Raw genomic sequence first — 20,429 nt, 5'->3', positions numbered from 1 at the left:
CCTGACGGCTAAAGAACATTTGCTTGAAACATTTTGTAATTTGCATCTGGACAAACAGTTATTTAGGGTGGTCAAGATAAATGGGAAACCCTGTATATTTATTTTAAAATTTTCATGGTGATTTATTCTCTCTATTCGAAAGGACCCTGGAAGGACATTTCATCAGTTTGCCTGAACACTTTTGAAGCTGTTGATTTTCAGAAGAGAGATCACTTACTCAGAACCTAGAACATAAGACTTTTTTTGTTTCAGGAAGACCTATGAATGAACAACATTGGTAGATGATATGAAATGGAATAAACATGGTAAGTCTGCAGTAAGGAAGACTACTACACAACACAGATTTGTTGGGAGAGCTTTGCAAAAGTGCAGTGCATACAAGAAGCTTAAATACCTTATTTTAGAGTATTCCTCCAACTCACAGACTCTAGCAATTAAGTGTACAAGAGCTGACATGTAATTTTGGAATTCACATACAACCTGGCTGAATTGCAGTAGGTCAAAGTATCAGATACAAAAGCCTGACAGAGGTGCTCAGGGAACTTAATACGGATATCTTTGAAAGATAGGTTATGAAAATTTGAAGTGCTCTTATTTGAGGACGATGACAAAATTCTTCTGCTTCCATTATACATCCAGTGTTACAGGTTGTGAAAGGACATAGGAATGCGCGAGGTTTCGATGTCTTCACAAGTTGAGTCACTGGAGTTTTTATATAACTTTTTATTTTAGCATTTTGGTTATTTGCAACTCTTGTGAGTGGAATGCAATATCTGGCAGAGCTTCATCTAACTGTTGACAATGTCACTTGTGGCTCTCAAGAAGTAGCAGCATCTCGCAGTATGTGAGTATGAGTTTTTTTGTGGAAGTTACAGGGTTCAGTGTGGAATGGAATGATGATAATTATTGATATGCAAATAATGAAGTATATGAAAGGTATTCTAATGTGCTACAATCATTACAGTGAATTAATTCAGTATTCACTACTTGCAAACCTGAACCTTACACTCAAATAAAACAAATCTCACTCTTGCCCGGCCCTAAACAAGATGACTCACAATAATGAACTGTAACTGGAGTACCATTTGCTAGCTATGAAAAGGGAGAAATTAATATGGTGCCATTCAGTTTTTAATAGAGGTGGGCAACATTATAAGTGATTAGTGTGCACAAAAACACCACTTTGAATAGGACTGCCTCTAGTAAAGTGCTGTGACAGCCAGACCAATCTCAGAGTTAATAACAGCTTTAATTTTACTGATCAATGTTTTCTACAACATGAGTCTAAGTTTTTATTGATTAAACCTCCTATTTATGCTTTCAGTGCTGTGCAGAAGTTGCTTATTGATTGAAAGTTAGCTAGATAGCTATCTTTGGTTTGAAATATCAGCCCAGTTAATAATCAGCCAGCTCTCTCTATCTGCTTTGCTTGTTCTGCAAGTTTAGCAACTCATCATTACTGAAAATCTTGATACTAATTTCTGGCTGAAAACTTTTTTCATTTACCTGTGGAAAAACACTACAGCAGTACCCCACCTGGCAAGAGCACAGATTATCGGGTCATATCAGAAATACTCAGTTTAAGGGTTTGCACTGAAATACAGTGAAACCCAGCCTTTACACTTTTCAAGGGGCTTCAAAAAATTGTGTAAAATGTGGGAAATAATGTTTTAAGCTGAAAAAGTTACATATAGGATACCCCTTGCATTTTCGCACTTTATGTATGGTATTTACACAACAGGCTTCAAAAGACATGTCAGGGACTTGTTTATTTTTTCTTGTTGTCAAGTGCAAATATGTACATTCGAATTTTGTGTGATGTTTGAATATATACTATTCTGCATCTCTTGCATAGTAGTCATCTTTTTGAGGTTATCGGGTACTATGCCTCCTCAGTTATGTGGGGAATCATACACACACGAACTATCACTCACATTGTTTGTTTGTGTAACATTACAAAAAATACAGATGTAAATACTGCACTTGACAATGAGAATAAATTCTCGAAACATGTTTTGTTCAGCATGAAAACAATACGTAACTGGCGCTGTGTTTTAACTAAAATGCAAAGCAAAGTGAATGATAGTTTCAGCTAAAGCTACAAATGGCCAAATGCCGAACACACTAAATATGGTTCAACAAAGGTGTCACGATGGTCACAACAATCACGAAATTGCATTTGCACAGTAGAGACAGTTTGGAAGTAGTTGTGATTGGTCATGATATCGTTATTCGAAAGAACCTAGTTACTCCCATCAGCCACCACGCCAAATAGAGCTTGGCAGTGGCAGGAGATACAGCACGAACTGTTCCAACTTTTATATGTTTGCATGTTCAAATCCGATGAGTAGAGTGCCCTGGTGTCAAGAAACTTAACCACGTAGTATTTGTAGATACTACTGGATGGTCAACATCATTTTTTTTTGTAATGTGTAAATTGCAGGAAAATTATAAATACATTGAGACAAAATCAGGTGCAAATTAACATTGCGGACATAGGAAATTTGACAGGAACGATAAGAAATGTCGTAAGCGGCGGGAAAACATTAATTTCAGGAACATAAAAGACGGGTTATACTGTATGTTAGTTAAGTGGTAAGACAGACACATGTAAAGAGTTGCGGTTCACATAAATGAGCAAGTAATCATTTTCCATTGATGTTTGTTAGTTTCATGTACCATGGCTCATTTTGCATGATAAATCATATTTATGTGGAATGAGTCATTTTTCATTCAAATCATAAATTAATGCTGACATTTATACGTTTTTTTTTAGTGATTCCTACCCACCACCAAATATATATTCTATAGAATAGGAGGAGTTATCAAGAAGAAATTTTTTCAGTTGGTTTCAAATTTCACTTTGCACATTTTATATCAAGGGTTAAGTGATCAAAAACTTTAGTTGTAGCACTGTCCATCCCTTTTTCTGCTAAAGATAACCTTAATGTAGATTAATGGACATAATTTTTCCTTCTGGTATTGTAATTATGTATATCATTGTTCCTTTTGAACTGTAGTGGATTACTTACAACGAACATCGTGACATCGTAATTATAAAGTGAAGAGGTAGTCATAATACCCAACTCCTTAAACAGATTTCTACAAGATGATCGTGGGTGAATACCACATATTATTTTTACAGCATGTTTTTGAGTAATGAAGACTTTCTTTCTTAAAGATGGGTTATCTTAAAACATTATTCCATATGACATTATAGAATGAAAATATGCAAAATATATCAACTTACTGATTTGCCACTCCCTGAGATTCTCAATGATTCTAAGTGCAAATGTGCCTGTACTAAGTTGTCTTAGGAGTTTCAAAACATACTTTTTCTCATTTACATCATCTTCAATGTGGACACCTAAGAATTTTGAAGTTCCACCCTATTTTTTATTTCTTCAGCATGTGTTACCCTTATCATTGGTGTAGCGTCCCATGATGTGCAGAACTAAATAATTTTTTTTTTTTTTTTTTTTTTTTTTTTTTTAAAAAAAACATTGAGGGTGAAACCATTCGAAGAAAACCAATCAGCAATACTTTAAAGAGCACTTTTTAGCATTCCTTCTGTTTCTGTCAGTTAGAATTACATTCTCAGACTACATTGGTTGAATTACTAAGCACAACTTCATGCACTCTTTTGGTTGAATATGACATTATCTATTGTTTGGCTGCAGCATCAATCCCACAAAACTTCCGATTTCTCTGTGAAAAATACTGTAATTCACAGAGTCAAATGCTTTAGACAGGTTGCAGAAAATACCAACTACTGCTATTTTATTATTTAATGCTTGTAAAATCTGGTGAATAAACATGTAAATGACATTCTCAGTAGAGCAACTTTTTTGGAACCCAGACTGTGATTTTCTAAGGATATTATTGTTGCTAAGGTGAGATACTATTCAAGAATATGTCACCCCAAAAATTTTGGAAAGCAACATATTCACTTTTTGTAGTTCTGTTTGAGATCATTTCTGGGAAAGGGTGTACTAGTTCAGCTAAAGTGAATTTGCTATAAAAATGCATTCTGAAAACAACCATTCAGTGGAAGGATAAGTCATACTTACTACATAAAGAAACTAAGTAAACAAAAATAATAATATATGAGTCATAATTTTGTTGAGAGGCAATTGATTGCTCATACTGGAAATCTGTAACAGCTATCCACTTTATATTTATCTCATAAAAGGATTCCAGTTGACATATCACACTTTGGTGAAATTAACATTATTCAAGATAATTTCAAGTCAATCTGGTCCTGTTAACTGAAGTTCATATTTTCAACAATGAATGATATAAGCAAAATTACAATCACAGAAAATGTGTTGTAAGAATCTACCTGAAGTCGAGTTCTAAAAGAATATTGACAGAACTGCCTCATAAATTTTTAAAGTACACAGAATGATTTGGAAAAGCAGCTGGATACACTGTTTGAAGATGACTTAAAATGTTAAACTACTCATCAAGGAGCGAAAATTTGTAATTTAGGTATTTGAAAATGTTAAAGGGCAGATCAGCTTAAGGCAGCAAAAATTTGACAATATTCAACTTTTTTTCTACCACAGAAAACTTATAAGAATAAAAGTTGACATGCCCAAACAGCAAGTCTTCTTACACAGGATAAAAATATAATCCATGATAAAGAAACCATTTTTACTCCCTATTAAGCTGTTTCGATATTGGAGTGGTTGCAAAATAGTACTATAGCATTTTTCTGATGCCCAGAGTAGTTTTAAACTTTTTAGTGTTGAGCTTAGTTTACTTTATTGGCAAAATACATATCTACAAAAACAGTGCTCTTTCAGATAGATATCAGAATAAATAATATATTTAATTTTTTGAACTTTTTAAACAATGTAATATGTTTTAAACTGAGAGGCTATTCATCAGAATGATTGGATTTTAGTTGATAATATATAGTTACATATACCCAAAAAATTTCAAAGTTCTATGCCATTTAGTTTTTGAGTTACGAGGGAAACAGATAACAAAAATGTGAAGTGCAGGAAATGAGTGATAAACATTGCTATGAATTTTTCATGCCTTTGTTGTTGTATTAATGTAAATCAAAAGTCACCAGCAGAGTAGGTTGGCTCTTCTAATGATGCTTGGTGGTCTGTCTTCTCTAATCTGAACTTTCTCTTTCTCTTTCTCGTCTCTTATTGTTGTTTCTGGCTTCCTTCTCCCTGCCGACTTTATTCACATTGTATCCACTTGGTCCAATGCAAATTTACCAAACATTACACTCTCAATTCGTAACAGTGTAATTACTTCCAGTCTACCTTTCATGCCTTCATTGAATGTAATTATTGCAGTATTAGCTGTAATTTTAATAACCACCTTCCTACAAAATCCAGTTTTGGGACAAACTTTCCATATTTTACTGTCCAGTGACTCGTTCACATTTCGTGTATCAGTTCCAACGCATTTTTTTTAAGCGCTCTGTGGCAGCTAAATTCTTAAACACAGGCCTGACAGCTTCAATCCCTGAAGGTGGTAAAGTACTTCTGTGCCTACAGCTATTAACAGTTCCGTCAGATACTATATGTTGATACGGTCACCATGACTCATTTCCCTTGAGACAAAAATAAAGCATCAGGTTGGAATCAGAAGAGCATTTGTGATACCACAAAGTACATGTAGCTGCTCTCATTTTAATAACATAATCAGAATTTTTCTAAGGTATTCCCATAATATGAGGTGGTTGTGTTTGTGATGGGATTTGTCTGTCAGTCTCTTTTTACCACATAGAGGTTTTCTGACAGAGAGATATATACCTTTGTACAAACTTCACTCACGTTGACTGCTAAGTATGAGAAATTCAGCTTCAAAACTGCATATAATATGAGAAATTTAGTTAAATGTACAATTAGACACACGGAAAATTTAACGTTACTCTTAGGGTGGGGTTTTAACGGGAAGATTGGAAGCGTTGATTTACTATTTACTCCATAACATAAAAACTATTTACAGGTATTGTAATATTTTTCACTAAAATGTTTCTAAACATCTGAAGCATAAGGAAAAAATAATTTTGAAAAATCAGCTTCTTCAAAATCTTAAGTTGTATCTGCCCCCTTAAGTGGAAGCACATATATGCATAATAAAAATGTTAGAGGGAACTTACGGCATATTTTTCTGAGTGTGACTTGCCCTTCAAGTGCACTGACGCACAGTGGAGGTCGCCCATCCAGGTGCTGCACAGCTTACAAAACCAAGCAGTGGCTGACACAAAAAATTGCAAACCTGAAGCAAATGAAACAAACAAAAACTTCAGCAACGTTGTTGAATACTAAAGCACTTATTTCAAATGCTAGATATGTATACGTACCAGTAAAACCTCATACATCCAAGTGTCTGTATAAACTTCAAAGCACAAAAATGGTCACAAACAACTGTGCACAACAGCTCACATAAGATTACGAGGTCAGTTTTTTTAACAATTCTACAAATATAAGTGACCAAATTCAGTTATTCATGGTGTTAAAAAACAAATCTGTTACAAGTAAACAGGTCTGCAAGACTTTTAGATGCTGAAGGTGTTTTTTCATTAAATCTAAGAGAAGCTGAAAGTAAACAATGTTTTATTTATCATTTAAATAAATAGTGACCAATTATAAGTTGGGTCTTAACAATAAAACAAAAAATATTCGTAGAGTTCTCAAACAACATACATACAATACCTGACAACATCTAAAGTAGAAAAATTTATGTTAATAAACGTGGGTATCAAAAAGTAAACCCATAATGTTAGAACACAGTATTTGAAGTGTGCTACTTGACACAGTCAAATCAATATATCTAAGCATAATGTTGCAAAGTAATACGAAATGGAATGAGCAAGTACAGATGATATTAGGGAAGGCGAATGGTCAACTTTGATTTATTGGCCAAATTTTAGGAATGTGTAGCTTATCTATAGAGAAGACTCCTTATAGACCACTGGTTTAAACAGCGTAAGATGATCCATGATAGCTCACAGTGTTGTTGCAAGCTTTCAACTGTGAAGCACTGCTAATGACTGCATGCGAAAATGGTAGGGCACGTGCATGTTTGCTGTTTCCAAGGATGACCCTCGTCCAGTCTGTACTATAATTTGTACAATACTGTAATTTATAAAAGTTACATCCACAGTCTTTACACAGTAACATGATCAACTAAGACTTTGATGTATGAGTTTCATTATGTCTTTTCTGGGCTGCACTTGTAAATCCTAAGAATGAATTTTTTTTATTAAGCATTTCATGTGGATTAAAATATTCGACGCTTTGTGTTTCAATATTCATGACAAGTGAAACGTTTTAAGTTATTTTTGTAAGTGTATTATTATGTGATTGCTATTTGCCCATTTGTGTTGTCCTAATGTCCTACAAATTGGAATGTTGTGTTGTTAGGTACCAGATGATGGCTTATGGCCAAAACCGGTAGCACTAATAAAATCCAGTTAATGCAGTTCAGCATCACGAGTTTTTGAAACATACACTGACAGCTGAAAACTGACAGAAGAAAACCTATGAAAATATACTGTTATTATTAAGAGTATGCTGATCAAGAGGAAGCAATGAAGTTTCAATTTATGCTGTAATTTCATGTTTATTTTATTTTTTCAACATAAAAGAAAGAACTTCACGATTTACACACTAATGTACCTAAAGCTAGGCCTTGAAGTGGTGAATCTTTTGACATCTGATGTACATAGCTAACAGCAGCTGTTTGTGACATATTTCAGTTTTGCCTCAAATCACAACTTACATTTTGCTTAATTATCCTGATTATTTTAAAGAAATTCTTCTTCTCCCAAAACTAGGCCTCATGCTGGTCTAATCCGATACCTGATTTATCCATTGCAGACACTTCGTTTGGATATAGTAATTCAGATAGCAACCCACAGTGTAATTTATAAGAAGTTTTGTTGTTTTCACTCTGCTCAAACATTTGGCCTAAAAGATTGAATTAAAAATTAAATTTGTAGTATTCAGCCCAGATATCACAGTGAGCAATGAGAATCTCAGTGACAGATTCATACAAACCAGGCTTACAAAATATACTGCGTTTTGTTCCCCCCCCCCAAGATTTGGTAAAGCGTATTCTTTCTCCTTGCTTGCCTTGATCTTAAGCTCGCACATGTGTCAACAGATATGCAAAACATTCTTTGAGGATGTTATAACAATTACAAGAATGCAGCCAAGTCACGTCTTCAACAACCACTGATATTTCAATATGTGTGGTGTACACATGGCACCATTTTCAAAACAAAATTAAACGAGAGACCATGATATGAGGAGTATATTCAGAAAGATAACATACACACACATATTCACACGCGTGCCTTGATATGAGGAGCACCTACGGAGAGATAAAACACACACACACACACACACACACACACACACACACACACACACACACAGTGAACAACTAGTGCCGCCACAAAACCAAAGATGAGCAACATCAGCAATTATTGATACCAAATGTTAATTACCAATGAGTTGAGCACATAGTATTAATTCTCAACACTATCCCAATACCTGGAGTTGCATGTCAGATTCTCTGTGTCGTTAGATTCCATGGGATTACCGGTGCCAAGACTATGTTCTGCAATAGGAGATATGTTTGTCTAATGCAAGCATGTGTGATACATATTCTCAATACACCAGTCGTCCTTGGTTCTGATGATCTGATTGATATAGACCTTATCTTAGACAATGGATGAAAAGCACACTTCACACTGTCTTTCCACAGAGTGCAACCAATTCCGTTGGAAACGCCACCTGCGTAAGGCAAACAGGCCACAAAGTTAGGTGTCACCTCATTTTTTTCATCACTCACCCAATGTTTGACAATGCAGCCTGTCATAAAGCAGCATGTGTGAAGCGATTGTTTATGGGCACTGATTGATTAACTGAGAGGGGTTATGGGATCAAACGGAGAAGTCATCAGTCCTGTGAATCTGAAGTGAGTCACAAGAACAAGGGTATGCTAAAAATGGACGGATCCAGCCAGGAGAGTCAAATTATGAAATAATGGTCATTAAACACACAGTAAAGACATAAAAGTTGAGACCGAATCTAAAAATTGGAAGAAAAAAAAGGGTGGGGGCGATCATAGGGTCACAGACCGAGAAGACTAAAAGATGTCCCAACAACAACCAACCTGCCCCTGCTTGAAGACTAAAGGAGAACCTTATATCTGGAAATAAAAATCACTTTCACAGAGGAAACTGAGGACCAGTCCAACCATCTGTGGACCACCTGCTAATATTAAATTTAAGGAATCGGGAAGACTATACTTAACATGAAGGGCCAAAAGAAGGGGACAGTTCACCAATATGTGAGATATCGTCAGTCTGGCTCCACAACCACATTGTGGGGTGGGTCGTTACATAGAAGGGAACAATGGGTGAGCCGCGTATGAGCGATGTGTAAATGGCATAAAACAGTGGACTCCTTCCGAGAGGAGCGAAAGGAAGAGCTCCAAACTGCACTAGACTCCTCAATTGTACTGAGTTTATTAATATGAGCAGTAGCGCCTCAGATGACAAAGAGATTTGACGTAGATCCACATATCCACAGCTGAAAACACTAAAGGAAATGGGGGGAGGGGGTGGGGTGGGGGGTAAGTATCAGCTTCTCTAGCCAAACGGTCAGCCAATTCATTCCCTTGGATGCCCATATGACTTGGGACCCAGAGAAACACCTGGACAGGCAGGGCACAGAGAGGTCATGAATAGCAGAGACTAAAGTTACTTATGTAGGAGGAAACAACGACTGAACCAGGTATGACCAATGCGTAAATGGTGTGAAACAGTGGACTCGTTCCGAGAGGAGCAGAAAGAAGAGCGACAAACTGCAGTAGACCCCTTGATTGTGCGGAGTTTATTATTATGGGCAGTAATGCTCCAGAGGGCATTCCACTTTTGGGCAAAGAGAGATTTGACATAGATCTGCATATCCACAGCTGGAATCATGAAATGAAATGGGGTAAGTATCTGCTTCTCTGGCAAAACGGTGAGCCACTGCATTCCCTCGGATGCCCACAAGACTTGGAACCCAGAAAAGATGACTGAACAGGTGGCACGAGCAAGAGAAGGTCATGGATAGCAGACATCAGAGGGTGAGGAGAGTAGCATTGATCAATAGCTTGCAGGCTGCTCATGGAGTCTGAAAAAATTAACACACCTGAGAAACAAAAAGAAGGGCTCCGTGAATGGCTAGAAGCTCTGCTGTGAACATACTACATGATCCCAATAATAAATGGTGATTGAAGCCAGTAGGAAAGGTGAAAGTGTATCCCAACTTATAGATTATCTTTGACCCATCAGTGTAAAAGATGGTGGCACCTTGGAGCTCTGCCAGAAAACCATTGGAGTGACAGAGATCTTAGGACCCTGGAATAGATCGGTCCTAATCCGTGGTCTAGGCACCATCCAGAGGGGGAGGGGGAGGGGGATGGGAGGAAGGACATGAGGTGCAGTCCAGTGAGTGGAGATGGAGATCCCAACAGAGGGAAGTGAGACGCATGCCACCTGGCAATATTACCCATGAGAAGGTGTCAGGAGGGAGATGTCAGTCATTGGCGAAAAGCACAAGGTACACAGGATGGTCAGGGAAATGGCAAAAGGAGATTGCATAAGAAGCAATAAGTTGGCTCCATTGGACGTGTAGAATGGGAATCCCCACTTCCGTGGGGATACTATCAACAGGACTAGTGCGAAAGGCACCAATAGCCAGATGCACCCCACAATGATGGACAGGATACAGGAGTTTAAAAGTGGAAGGAGCTGATGAGCCATAAACCCGACTACCATAATCTAGTCTGGGCCAGGAGGTAAGAGTATTAAGCATTCACATACATGTAGTCTTTAGGTGGCGAATGTGAGGCAGCCATGTCAGCTTGTTATAAAAAATAAGGCCCAAGAAACGGGACTGGGCTGCAACGTTGAGGAGCTGGTTGCCTAAATAAGGTTCTGGCTTGGGGTGTATGGTGGGTTGAGGACAAAAATGCATTACCCTCATTTTGGAGGGAGAAAACTGGAAGCCATGGTGGTGGCCCACACACAGGCCCGTCGGATGGTGCCTTGGAGCTGGCACTCGGCACATATTACCAAGTGGGAGCTGCACCAGATGCAAAAATCGGCGACATACAATGCCGAGATAACCAGAGGCCCAACAGAGGTCACAAGCCCATTGATGGCAACAAGGAAGAGTGTGACACTTAAAACAGAGCCCTGTGGGATACCATTCTCCTGAATCTGAGGGGCACTGAGCGAAATGCCAACTCAAACCTGGAAGAGCCGGTGAGATAAAAACTGACGGGTAAAAATTGGAAGAGGGCCAAGGAAGCCCTAGTCGTGGAGGGTAACAAAAATGTGATGGCGCCAAGCCATGTCATATGCCTCATGTAGGTCAAAGAAGACCGCGACAAGGTGCTGGTGGTGAGTAAAAGCCTTTCGGATGCCTGATTCCAATCGGAGTGAATGGTCAGTTGGAGATCACCATGCCCGGAAACCACAGTGATACGGGGACAAAAGGCCCCAAGATTCGAGTACCCAACATAATCTAAAGCTGACCATCCTTTTGAGCAGGTTTATGCACATGAATACTGCAGAAATTAACTTGTATGTCTTTCACTATTACACTTCTAGCAATATGTGACACAAGGTGGGCCAACACAGCTGACAAATTTTCAGTGTCTAAGATGATATGGCCCAGACAGTGACAACTATTGGCCTGACAGTACAAATCCGTGTGAGCTGGCTCCTGCAAACAGTATGTCTGGATGGACAATCAACCTTCATCCTCACCACCATGCTGAGGAAGGGAAGGTGGCAACCCCTTTCCACCTCCACTGTGAAGTGAATATTTGGGTGGATTGAATTCAGATGTACTAAAAAGCTATTCAAATTCTCACTTCCATGAGGCGAAACAATGAAAGTATTGCTTATGTATCTGAAAAAGAAGGCAGGTTCAAATACCGCCACCTCCAGGGTGTGTTTTCCATAAAATATGTTGTCAATAATAAGTGGCAAAGGGCTCCCCATCACAACTCAATCTGTCTGTCCATAGTACCTTGTCGCTGAATAAAAAACAACTGGAAGTCAACACGTGTTAAAATAGGTTTGTTATTTCAGCACAAAATCTAATCTCAATTAACCACAATGAATCAGACTGAGGAATATGTGCGAAGAGGGGCCACAGCAAAAACTTACTAAGTGTCAAATAATGGAAAATCCAGGATGAAATGTAACAATATTATGAAAAGGATAGTTGTTAATAGTGGAGATGCTGTGTAGCAGATAGGTACAACATACAGACTGTCACAAAATAAGCTTTCAGTCAACAAGGCCTTAATCAAAAAAAGAACACACACACACACACACACACACACACACACACACACACACACACACACACACAAATGAAACTTGCAGACACATAGACACATGACCACAGTCTCTGGCAGCTGAATCCAGACTATGACAGCAGCAGCAGCTGCAGCAGCAGGGCACCATGGGAGAGGCAACTGGATGGGGGTAAGGATGAGGTTGGGGCAGAGAGGGGGAGGGATAGCAGGGTATGGGTGGGGGATCGTGAATTGCTGGTGGGGAGAATGCAGGAACGAGGTGGAAAGAGGGTAGGGCAGCTAGGTGCAGTCGGGAGGTTAGATGGAGGGTAGCGGAGGGGGGGAGGGGGGGGGGGTAGCAAAAAAGGAAAGAAGTAAGGAGACTGGGTTGGCTAGTGGTGGTGGTGGTTGTTGGGATGTTTAAGGGGAACTAAACAGCAAAGGTCATCAGTCCCCCGGTTGGCTAGTGGATTAGAGGGATATATAGTGCTGGAATGGGAACAGGGAAGGGGCTAGATGGGTGAGAACAACGACTAACGAAGGTTGAGGCCAGGAGGGTTACGGGACCATAAGATACATTGCAGCGAGAGTTCCCACATGTGCAATACAGAGAGGCTGGTGTTGGTGGGAAGGATCCATATGGCACAGTCTGTGAGGCAGTCATTCAAATGAAGGATGCTGTGTTGGGCGGCATGCTCAGCAACAGGGTGGTCCTTTTGTTTCTTGGCCACAGTTTGTCGGTGGCCATTCGTGCAGACAGGCAGCTTGTTGGTTGTCATGCCTACATAGAATACAGCACAGTGGTTGCAGCTTACCTTGTTAATCACATGACTGGTTTCACAGGTAGCCCTGCCTTTGATGGGATAGGTGATGTTAGCGACCAGACTGGAGTAGGGGGTGGTAGGAGGATGTATGGGACACGTCTTGCATCTAGGTCTACTACATGGGTATGAGCCATGAGGTAAGGGATTGGGAGCAGGGGTTGTGTAAGGATGGACGAGTATATTGTGTAGGTTGAGTGGACGGCGGAATACCACTGTAGGAGGGGTGGGAAGGATAGTGGACAGGACATTTCTCATTTCAGGGCACGACGAGGGGTAATCGAAACCCTGGCGGAGAATGTAATTCAGTTGCTCCGGTCCCAGACGGTACTGAGTTACGAGGGGAATGCTCCTCTGTGGCCGGACTGTGGGACTTTGGGAGGTGGTGGGAGACTGGAAAGATAAGGCACAGGAGATTTGTTTTTGTATAAGGATGGGAGGATAATTACGGTCAGTGAAGGCTTCAGTGAGACCCTCGGTATATTTTGAGAGGGACTGCTCATCACTGCAGATGCAATGACCATGGGTGGCTAGGCTGTATGAAAGGGACTTCTTGGTACGGAATGGGTGACAGCTGTCGAAGTGGAGGTATTGCTGGTGGTTAGTAGGTTTGATATGGACAGAGCCATCTCTAAGGTGAAGGTCAACATCCAGGAAGGTGGCTTCTTGTGTTGAGTAGGACCATGTAAAGCTAATGGGAGAGAAGATGTTTAGGTTCTGGAGGAATGTGGATATGGTGTCCTCACCCTCGATCCAGATCACAAAGGTGTCATCAAGGAATCTGAACCAGGTGAGGGATTTAGGATTGTGGGTGTTTAGGAAGGATTCCTCTAGATGGTCCATGAATAGGTTGGCACAAGATGGTGCCATGTGGGTGCCTATAGGTATACCCTGGATTTGTTTGTAGGTAATGCCTTCAAGGGAGAAGTAAATGTGGGTGAGGATATAGTTGGTCATCGTGACTAAGAAGGTGGTTGTTGGTTTGGAATGTATTGGGTTTTGGGAAAGGTAGTGTTCAACAGGGGTAAGGCCATGAGCATAGGGATGTTAATATAAAGGGAGGCGGCAGTAATGGTGACGAGCAGGGCATTGTGTGGTAAAGGGACAGGAACTGTGTTTAGTTGGTGGAGGAAATGGTTGGTATCTTTTATACAGGTGAGTAGGTTCCGGTTGAAGGTTTTGGTCTACGAGAGCAGAGATTCCCCCACTGAGAGCACAGTAATCAGCCACAATGTGGCATCCTGGGTAGTTGGGTTTATGGACTTTTGAAAGCATGTAGAAGGTAGGAGTGCATGGAGCCATAGGAGAGAGAGACTACTCCAGGGAGAGGTTCTGGGATGAGCCTAAAGATTTGAGGAGAGACTGGAGATCCTGCTGGATTTCTGGAATGGGGTCACTGTGGGAGGATTTGTAGGTGGATGTATCTGACAGCTGATGGAGTCCTTTTGCCAGCTAATCCTTGTGGTTCAAAACAACAGTGGTGGAGCATTTGTTCACAGGTAGGATTATAAGATCAGTATCAGTTTTTAGGTGGTAGACTGCGGTTCTTTCTGCTCATGTCAGGTCAGTTTGGATGTCGAAGGATTTGGGAAATGATGGTGAGACAACGTTCAACATTAAGAAATTCTGGAAAGTTAACAGGGGGTGATTTGGGGGCAGTGGGAGTGGATCACCCTCTCTCCATCTCATCCCTGCATGCTCCCCAGCAGCATTTCACCATCCCCCAACCTCCCCACACCAGCCCCCTACTTACCACCACCCAGTTGCCTCTTCCAACATGCATTGCTGCTGCTCAGAGTCTGGCTTCAATTGCAAGAGACTGTGGGCGTGTATGTGAGTTGTACTGTGCTGTGCGCTCTCTCTCTCTCTCTCTCTCTCTCTCTCTCTCTCTCTCTCTCTGTGTGTGTGTGTGTGTGTGTGTGTGTGTGTGTGTGTGTGTGTGTAATCCATTTTTGACAAACATTGTTGGCCAAAAGCTTATTTTGTGACAGTCCTTTTGTTGTGCCTATCTGTGATTCAGCACCAGCGCTATATGGTGAGTAGCAACTATCCTTTTCATAATATTGTTACTAAAATATCAGAGTCATTCAAATGCAGTCTCCCTAAATGATGTAGGAAATTCATTGGGTTCTGAAGGTGATGTACATCCTAACCTACTAGTGGGCTAACCAGAGTATCAAGGTGTTTTGCTACACAGCATGCCTGAGCACCAATGTTACTGATAATCAGCCTAAGAGAAAGCCCAATGTGGATTATCAGGATGGCATAAAATCTAGGGGGACAAAACAATAAGAGTTATGACTTTTGACAGTCTCAGATACTGTAATATTACCCTTGGGCATAGGAGCCCCAGTGAACACATGACACACTGCTCTCCCAATCTTCTCTGGTGCATCAGAAGGTAGTTTAAAAACAGCCTGTTTGACAGGACTTGTAAAACCAAGAAGCGGGAAATGATTGAGCATAGGTGTAAAGTTTAAACCTTTCCATAACAGAGAAGCTGCATCGTCCAAAGCTTTCTTCATGAGACTGATCGCAGAATGTTGAGATGCAGTATTACACTCAAGAGTCACTGAAAAGTTCCAACTTAGTCAAATGCCGTGCAGTAGCAAAACGACATTCCCAGACCATGACTGAGGGACACCATCTACCCACGTAAAGAAAATGTGGAAATTTTTAAGCAATCATCACATGAAGCCAAAACTGTTATTGGAAACAAACACCTACTGTCAGGAACTACAATGGACGCTTTCACAAACAAGCCCTAAAACAGTGCATTGCTTGCTGTGATTAGCACTTTGAGAATTAATATCACACAAAACTTTGGCAAATGTTGGAATGACGTTATGTTCTCAGCACGATAACAAAAAGAAAAGCACACAGTGCAATCTCACTCTCCTACAACAAAGTTTATTTAACTTCTGCAAGCAATAATACATTTCCTTCCTGCGAAGGTCAACAATGTGAAACTCGAGTTTCTCCCGCCGTATAAAATGTGTGAAGAACTTACAGGAATGAAGCTGAGTGAAGTCTTCAACAACCGCTGATATTTCAAAGTGTTGACATGCCTTGAACATGATCGAGTATACACCTGTGAAATATTGGTACTTGTCAAAGATAACACCTGGCTGCATTCCCGTAAGTGATTTGAACATTTTATACATGAAGAAAAACTCAAGTTTCATATTTTTTGAACACTTTATGCTCTCTCACGTAGTACACATGGCTCTGATGCAACTAGGGAATCACATCTTGGAACGACATACACATTTGCTAAATCGAAATCAAGGATATGAAATAATAAAGAATGACTTTTTGAAACATATTTTAACTCTATGTTGGAGCTGATGAGAGACGATAAATCATTTTTAGCAGTGGAACACTGAACTACTGGTGATGTACAAAACACCTATTCAAGTGTTATTTATACAGAAATATCTGCACATCCTATCAACTTTCTGAATAGACTACCATTTTTCCCACAGGTAGGTCATAAATGTTGTGCACTTACAGTGATTGTAGAATAAATAACACTTTCTCCAGAAAAAGGTGTCAGTATGAACTACCAAAGACTATACAATGGGATTAATTTTAGTCATTTCTAGACAGACAAAATACCACAAAGGAAAATAAAATAAGGGAGTGTGGGAGGGAAGGAGGCACAAAAGATATTATAACAACAACAAATCAAAAATCCAACATAGAATATGCTGAAACTGTGTTACGGTTTCAACTTCTTGAATATGAGGAGGGCAAGATCTTTATTGATCAAAATGCAAAGTTATACAGTCATTTACAGTAATATGTCTGATATTACACATACATACAGCCACATACATATGTAAAACACTATTTTGTACAAGAAGAAATCTAAATGTACCCATTCAAGATTGTAGAAAAACAAAACATTCAATTTATATGCAATGTCTTTTGTTATAGAACTTCACTGACACCGTTTTGTCTTCTTCTCTTCAATTTTGGTTTCCTTTCCTTTTTAACGAACTTCACTTATGCTCTCACACACAGTACAATGAACAACAGGAAAAACTTCACAAAAAAGTTATATCTTGTCTTCCATTTAGAGGTACAGCAACAAAAACTTAAACATTTCTCTCTCGTTCACTCTCTTCCGATCAATAGACACACAGCGATGCAACTGAGTACTGTTCTGCACAATTCTTCTTCCAGTCAAATATGGTAACTCATAATGGTATAGCAGGATGGAAAAAAATAAATAAATACAATGAGGTTTGAACACTCTACAGAGCTTTTTGAACACAATTTACATACATTTAACTTTAAAAAATAACAAGTAATAACAGTAAAACTTAATTCAGTACTCACCGTTCCATATCAATACAAATTTGAAACCTTCTTACAGTCATACACTTATATTCAGAAAAAGAAATTCTACATAACAACAACCTGATGGCTTATATACGCAACGTCCAATCAAACAACAAAGCACCGCACCGGAGCATTAGCTATTTGCCTGGTTATAACATAGTTTAATTGCTATTTTTGCTAATACTGAATAATCTGTATCTAATATTGTACCCCCAAGCCTCACACACAAAACAAACAATTTCTTTTTCTCGCTCTAAGGAAATAATTTTACTCAAATGCTCCACCTACACGTCTTAGCTTACCGCCCTTGCAAATTATCGTGTGACAAAGACATGAGGCACACTCCACGACATTTAAAAATTGCAGCCACAAAATGTCAGCATCTTGCCACAACATTTTGGTTGTACTAGGCAGCCAAAATATTTCAAGTTATAGGCTTCATCCGGCTGCAATCCTGAAATATCACGGAATATTCAGTATGCAGAAAAACTTCGAAAATCACATGTAAGGCACATCTGACTTTGACAATGGGCAGCACAGAGTATGTGTTAGGTGCACATCATAATCAGAAATTCCACTCGCCCTATTTTGTAAGATTTGCAAAGCAGAAATTCTATACTAAACTTACGAGACCACTGAACCTGCAGCAGAAAATTAGTGGTGCAGCTCTGGTGACAAAACAAATGAGATGATGTGAAGAAAGCGGGATTTGATTTTAGCATAATACTGTTGATGACAGTCATGGGAAAGCACTGATCAAGTATGCTTATAATGGGAAAATAATACTACATTAGATTCTATGCCATTCTGACAAGTAGCCAGAGATTCACCAACAGTGTCATAAATTCCTGCCAATATGGGTACCAGTATGACGTGTGTCAATCACTTGCTTCCTGTTTATTTTCTGACAGGAGATTGTCTGACACTTTACTCAGATTTACCTCAGTGAAATGGAATCTACAAGAATGATTACGACAGGTGATTCACATTGTGTTTGGCTCCAAACATGAAATAAGGAAAAAACTACTTGATTTTCAAAAGTTCTGTTGTAGGATGAAACATATTCTGCTAAATGATAAAATTAAGGAAGAGACCCATTTTAAAAAGTGTATTAGTAACAGTTTGAAAACTAATTTGTTGAAACTTTGGTGAAGATGGATACTGGAGCTGGACATTAGTATTGTGACTTGTGGTACCAAATAAGAATTGGTGAATAAAGAACACACACGATAAACTGGATTCTTAAGGGTATCATAATTCTGAACAAGTGAACTGCAGAGACAGGGAGACCTATGAAAAACCAACCCAGGAGCATACGCAAATGAAGATTCTCAAAGTGTATCGATGTGACACAATCTTCTCAGGTTGCTCGTCGTGTCAATCTACACTGTGTCCATTTGACAGACTGTGAGACTTCAGCACTCACAAAAAGACTGAAAACTGGAAAGAGACAACGTGCCTGCTAAAACATCATGGATACACTGCAGACTGATGTGAGAAACCCGAGAACATTGTATTGCACCATAGGGGTAGCACAAGGAATCTGAGTAGTGGCTATTTTATTTTGCGGAAAGGGTTAAAGAAATCATAGCCTTTTTTGTCATGGTAGTTTTGGAATGGGTCTGTATGCACAAGATTGTCAGTAAATGTGTGAGCATTACAACATTACATGGCTGCAAGGAGCTTTTAGGTGATGACAACTATCAAGTTGAAAATACTGCTGTTTTAGGAATTTGGAAGGAACAATGAGCACAGTGTGAAGATGAATGCCGGCCAACTGACTTTCAACAGAGGAGGCAACATGCAGCTACAAGAAATATGTAGTACAGGCTCACCACAAGCCAGTACTGAAATGATATCACCTACAAACTCAAAGGAAATGAGTACGGAAGATAAAAGAGTTCTGACATGTTCCACACCCACGAGAATCATCTCATTTTTTGGGTCTACGGTATGAAAACTGAATCTAATCAAATCTAATCTAATGTCCTATTGACAAGGAGATGACCGGGCAAACTGTGAGCTCGAAAAGGACAAGGATAAGCAAAGGAATTGCTTGTGTTCTACACAAACGAATTATCCTCAGATTAACATTACATGATGTGACGAAGTAAAAGAACAGCCAAATCCGGATGGCTGGACAGAGGTTTTAAACCTCAGCATAATTAGGGACATCGATGAGAGTCCAATGCCTTTATCTCAGTATCATCTCACTCACCGTCTAATAACATCAAACACAGGGACAGACTTCTGAACACCTCAAAGGAAGCTCAAATAGGCAAGCTGTGAATTAATATGAGGGAGACATTTATATTTACTGGGCCATGCTCAAAACATGTGTAGAAGTTTCGCAGCTCGAACACGGATTCCCACCTTTTGCACGCAGTGCTTGACTGGTACAAGTGCTGATAAACCCTCCTAATTGTTCTGAGTAGCAGCAGACAAAAGACTGTCAAAATAGCAAATCTAATAATTGAGCTCACAGTAGTTTCCTCTTTTCCCTCTATTACAGACTGTCACAAAATTTCAACACTCAAATATACAAGGGGTAGTCAGTTTTCATCATTGCTTCAAATAAATAAATCTACATACTTCATGTTTGTTTTTCTGCAGTGCTGGTAAACACTGAAATCTCCACAGCACAGTACTGTTACATGCTGCTAGAGGAACAAAACAAAATGGTGTAGCCTACTGATTAAGAGTATTATTGTGCGATAATTTCAGCAGCAGTTGAAATGTTTCAGCTGTGTCAAGTCAATCCAGATGGCTGAAGAAGTCATCAGGATTGGCCACACACAGCTACAACATTTATGCTGCTGCTGAAAACGAAGTACCACACAGTACTACTCATCAATAGGCTACACCATCTTGTTTTGTTCCTCTAGCTACATGCACAGTACTGTGCTGTGGGGATTT

At 39.5% G+C, this 20,429-nt stretch overlaps 1 protein-coding gene across 5 annotated transcripts in view; it reads right to left on the bottom strand.

Annotated features, from left to right (window-relative positions):
- LOC126424964 (zinc finger matrin-type protein CG9776-like) overlaps positions 1–20,429 on the bottom strand; it is a 278,906-nt gene that overhangs the window by 96,274 nt on the left and 162,203 nt on the right. For all 5 annotated transcript variants that reach the window (XM_050087838.1, XM_050087837.1, XM_050087839.1 and 2 more), the window contains one exon: positions 6,131–6,249. In XM_050087838.1, coding sequence (XP_049943795.1) covers positions 6,131–6,249 — 119 coding nt within the window. The remainder of the gene's footprint in view (positions 1–6,130; positions 6,250–20,429) is intronic.

This window comes from Schistocerca serialis, chromosome 10 (genome assembly GCF_023864345.2).
Source record: "Schistocerca serialis cubense isolate TAMUIC-IGC-003099 chromosome 10, iqSchSeri2.2, whole genome shotgun sequence".
Taxonomy (NCBI): domain Eukaryota; kingdom Metazoa; phylum Arthropoda; class Insecta; order Orthoptera; family Acrididae; genus Schistocerca; species Schistocerca serialis.
Note: the sequence above shows the minus strand (reverse complement) of the source record. Positions and strands in the feature narration are given on the sequence as shown.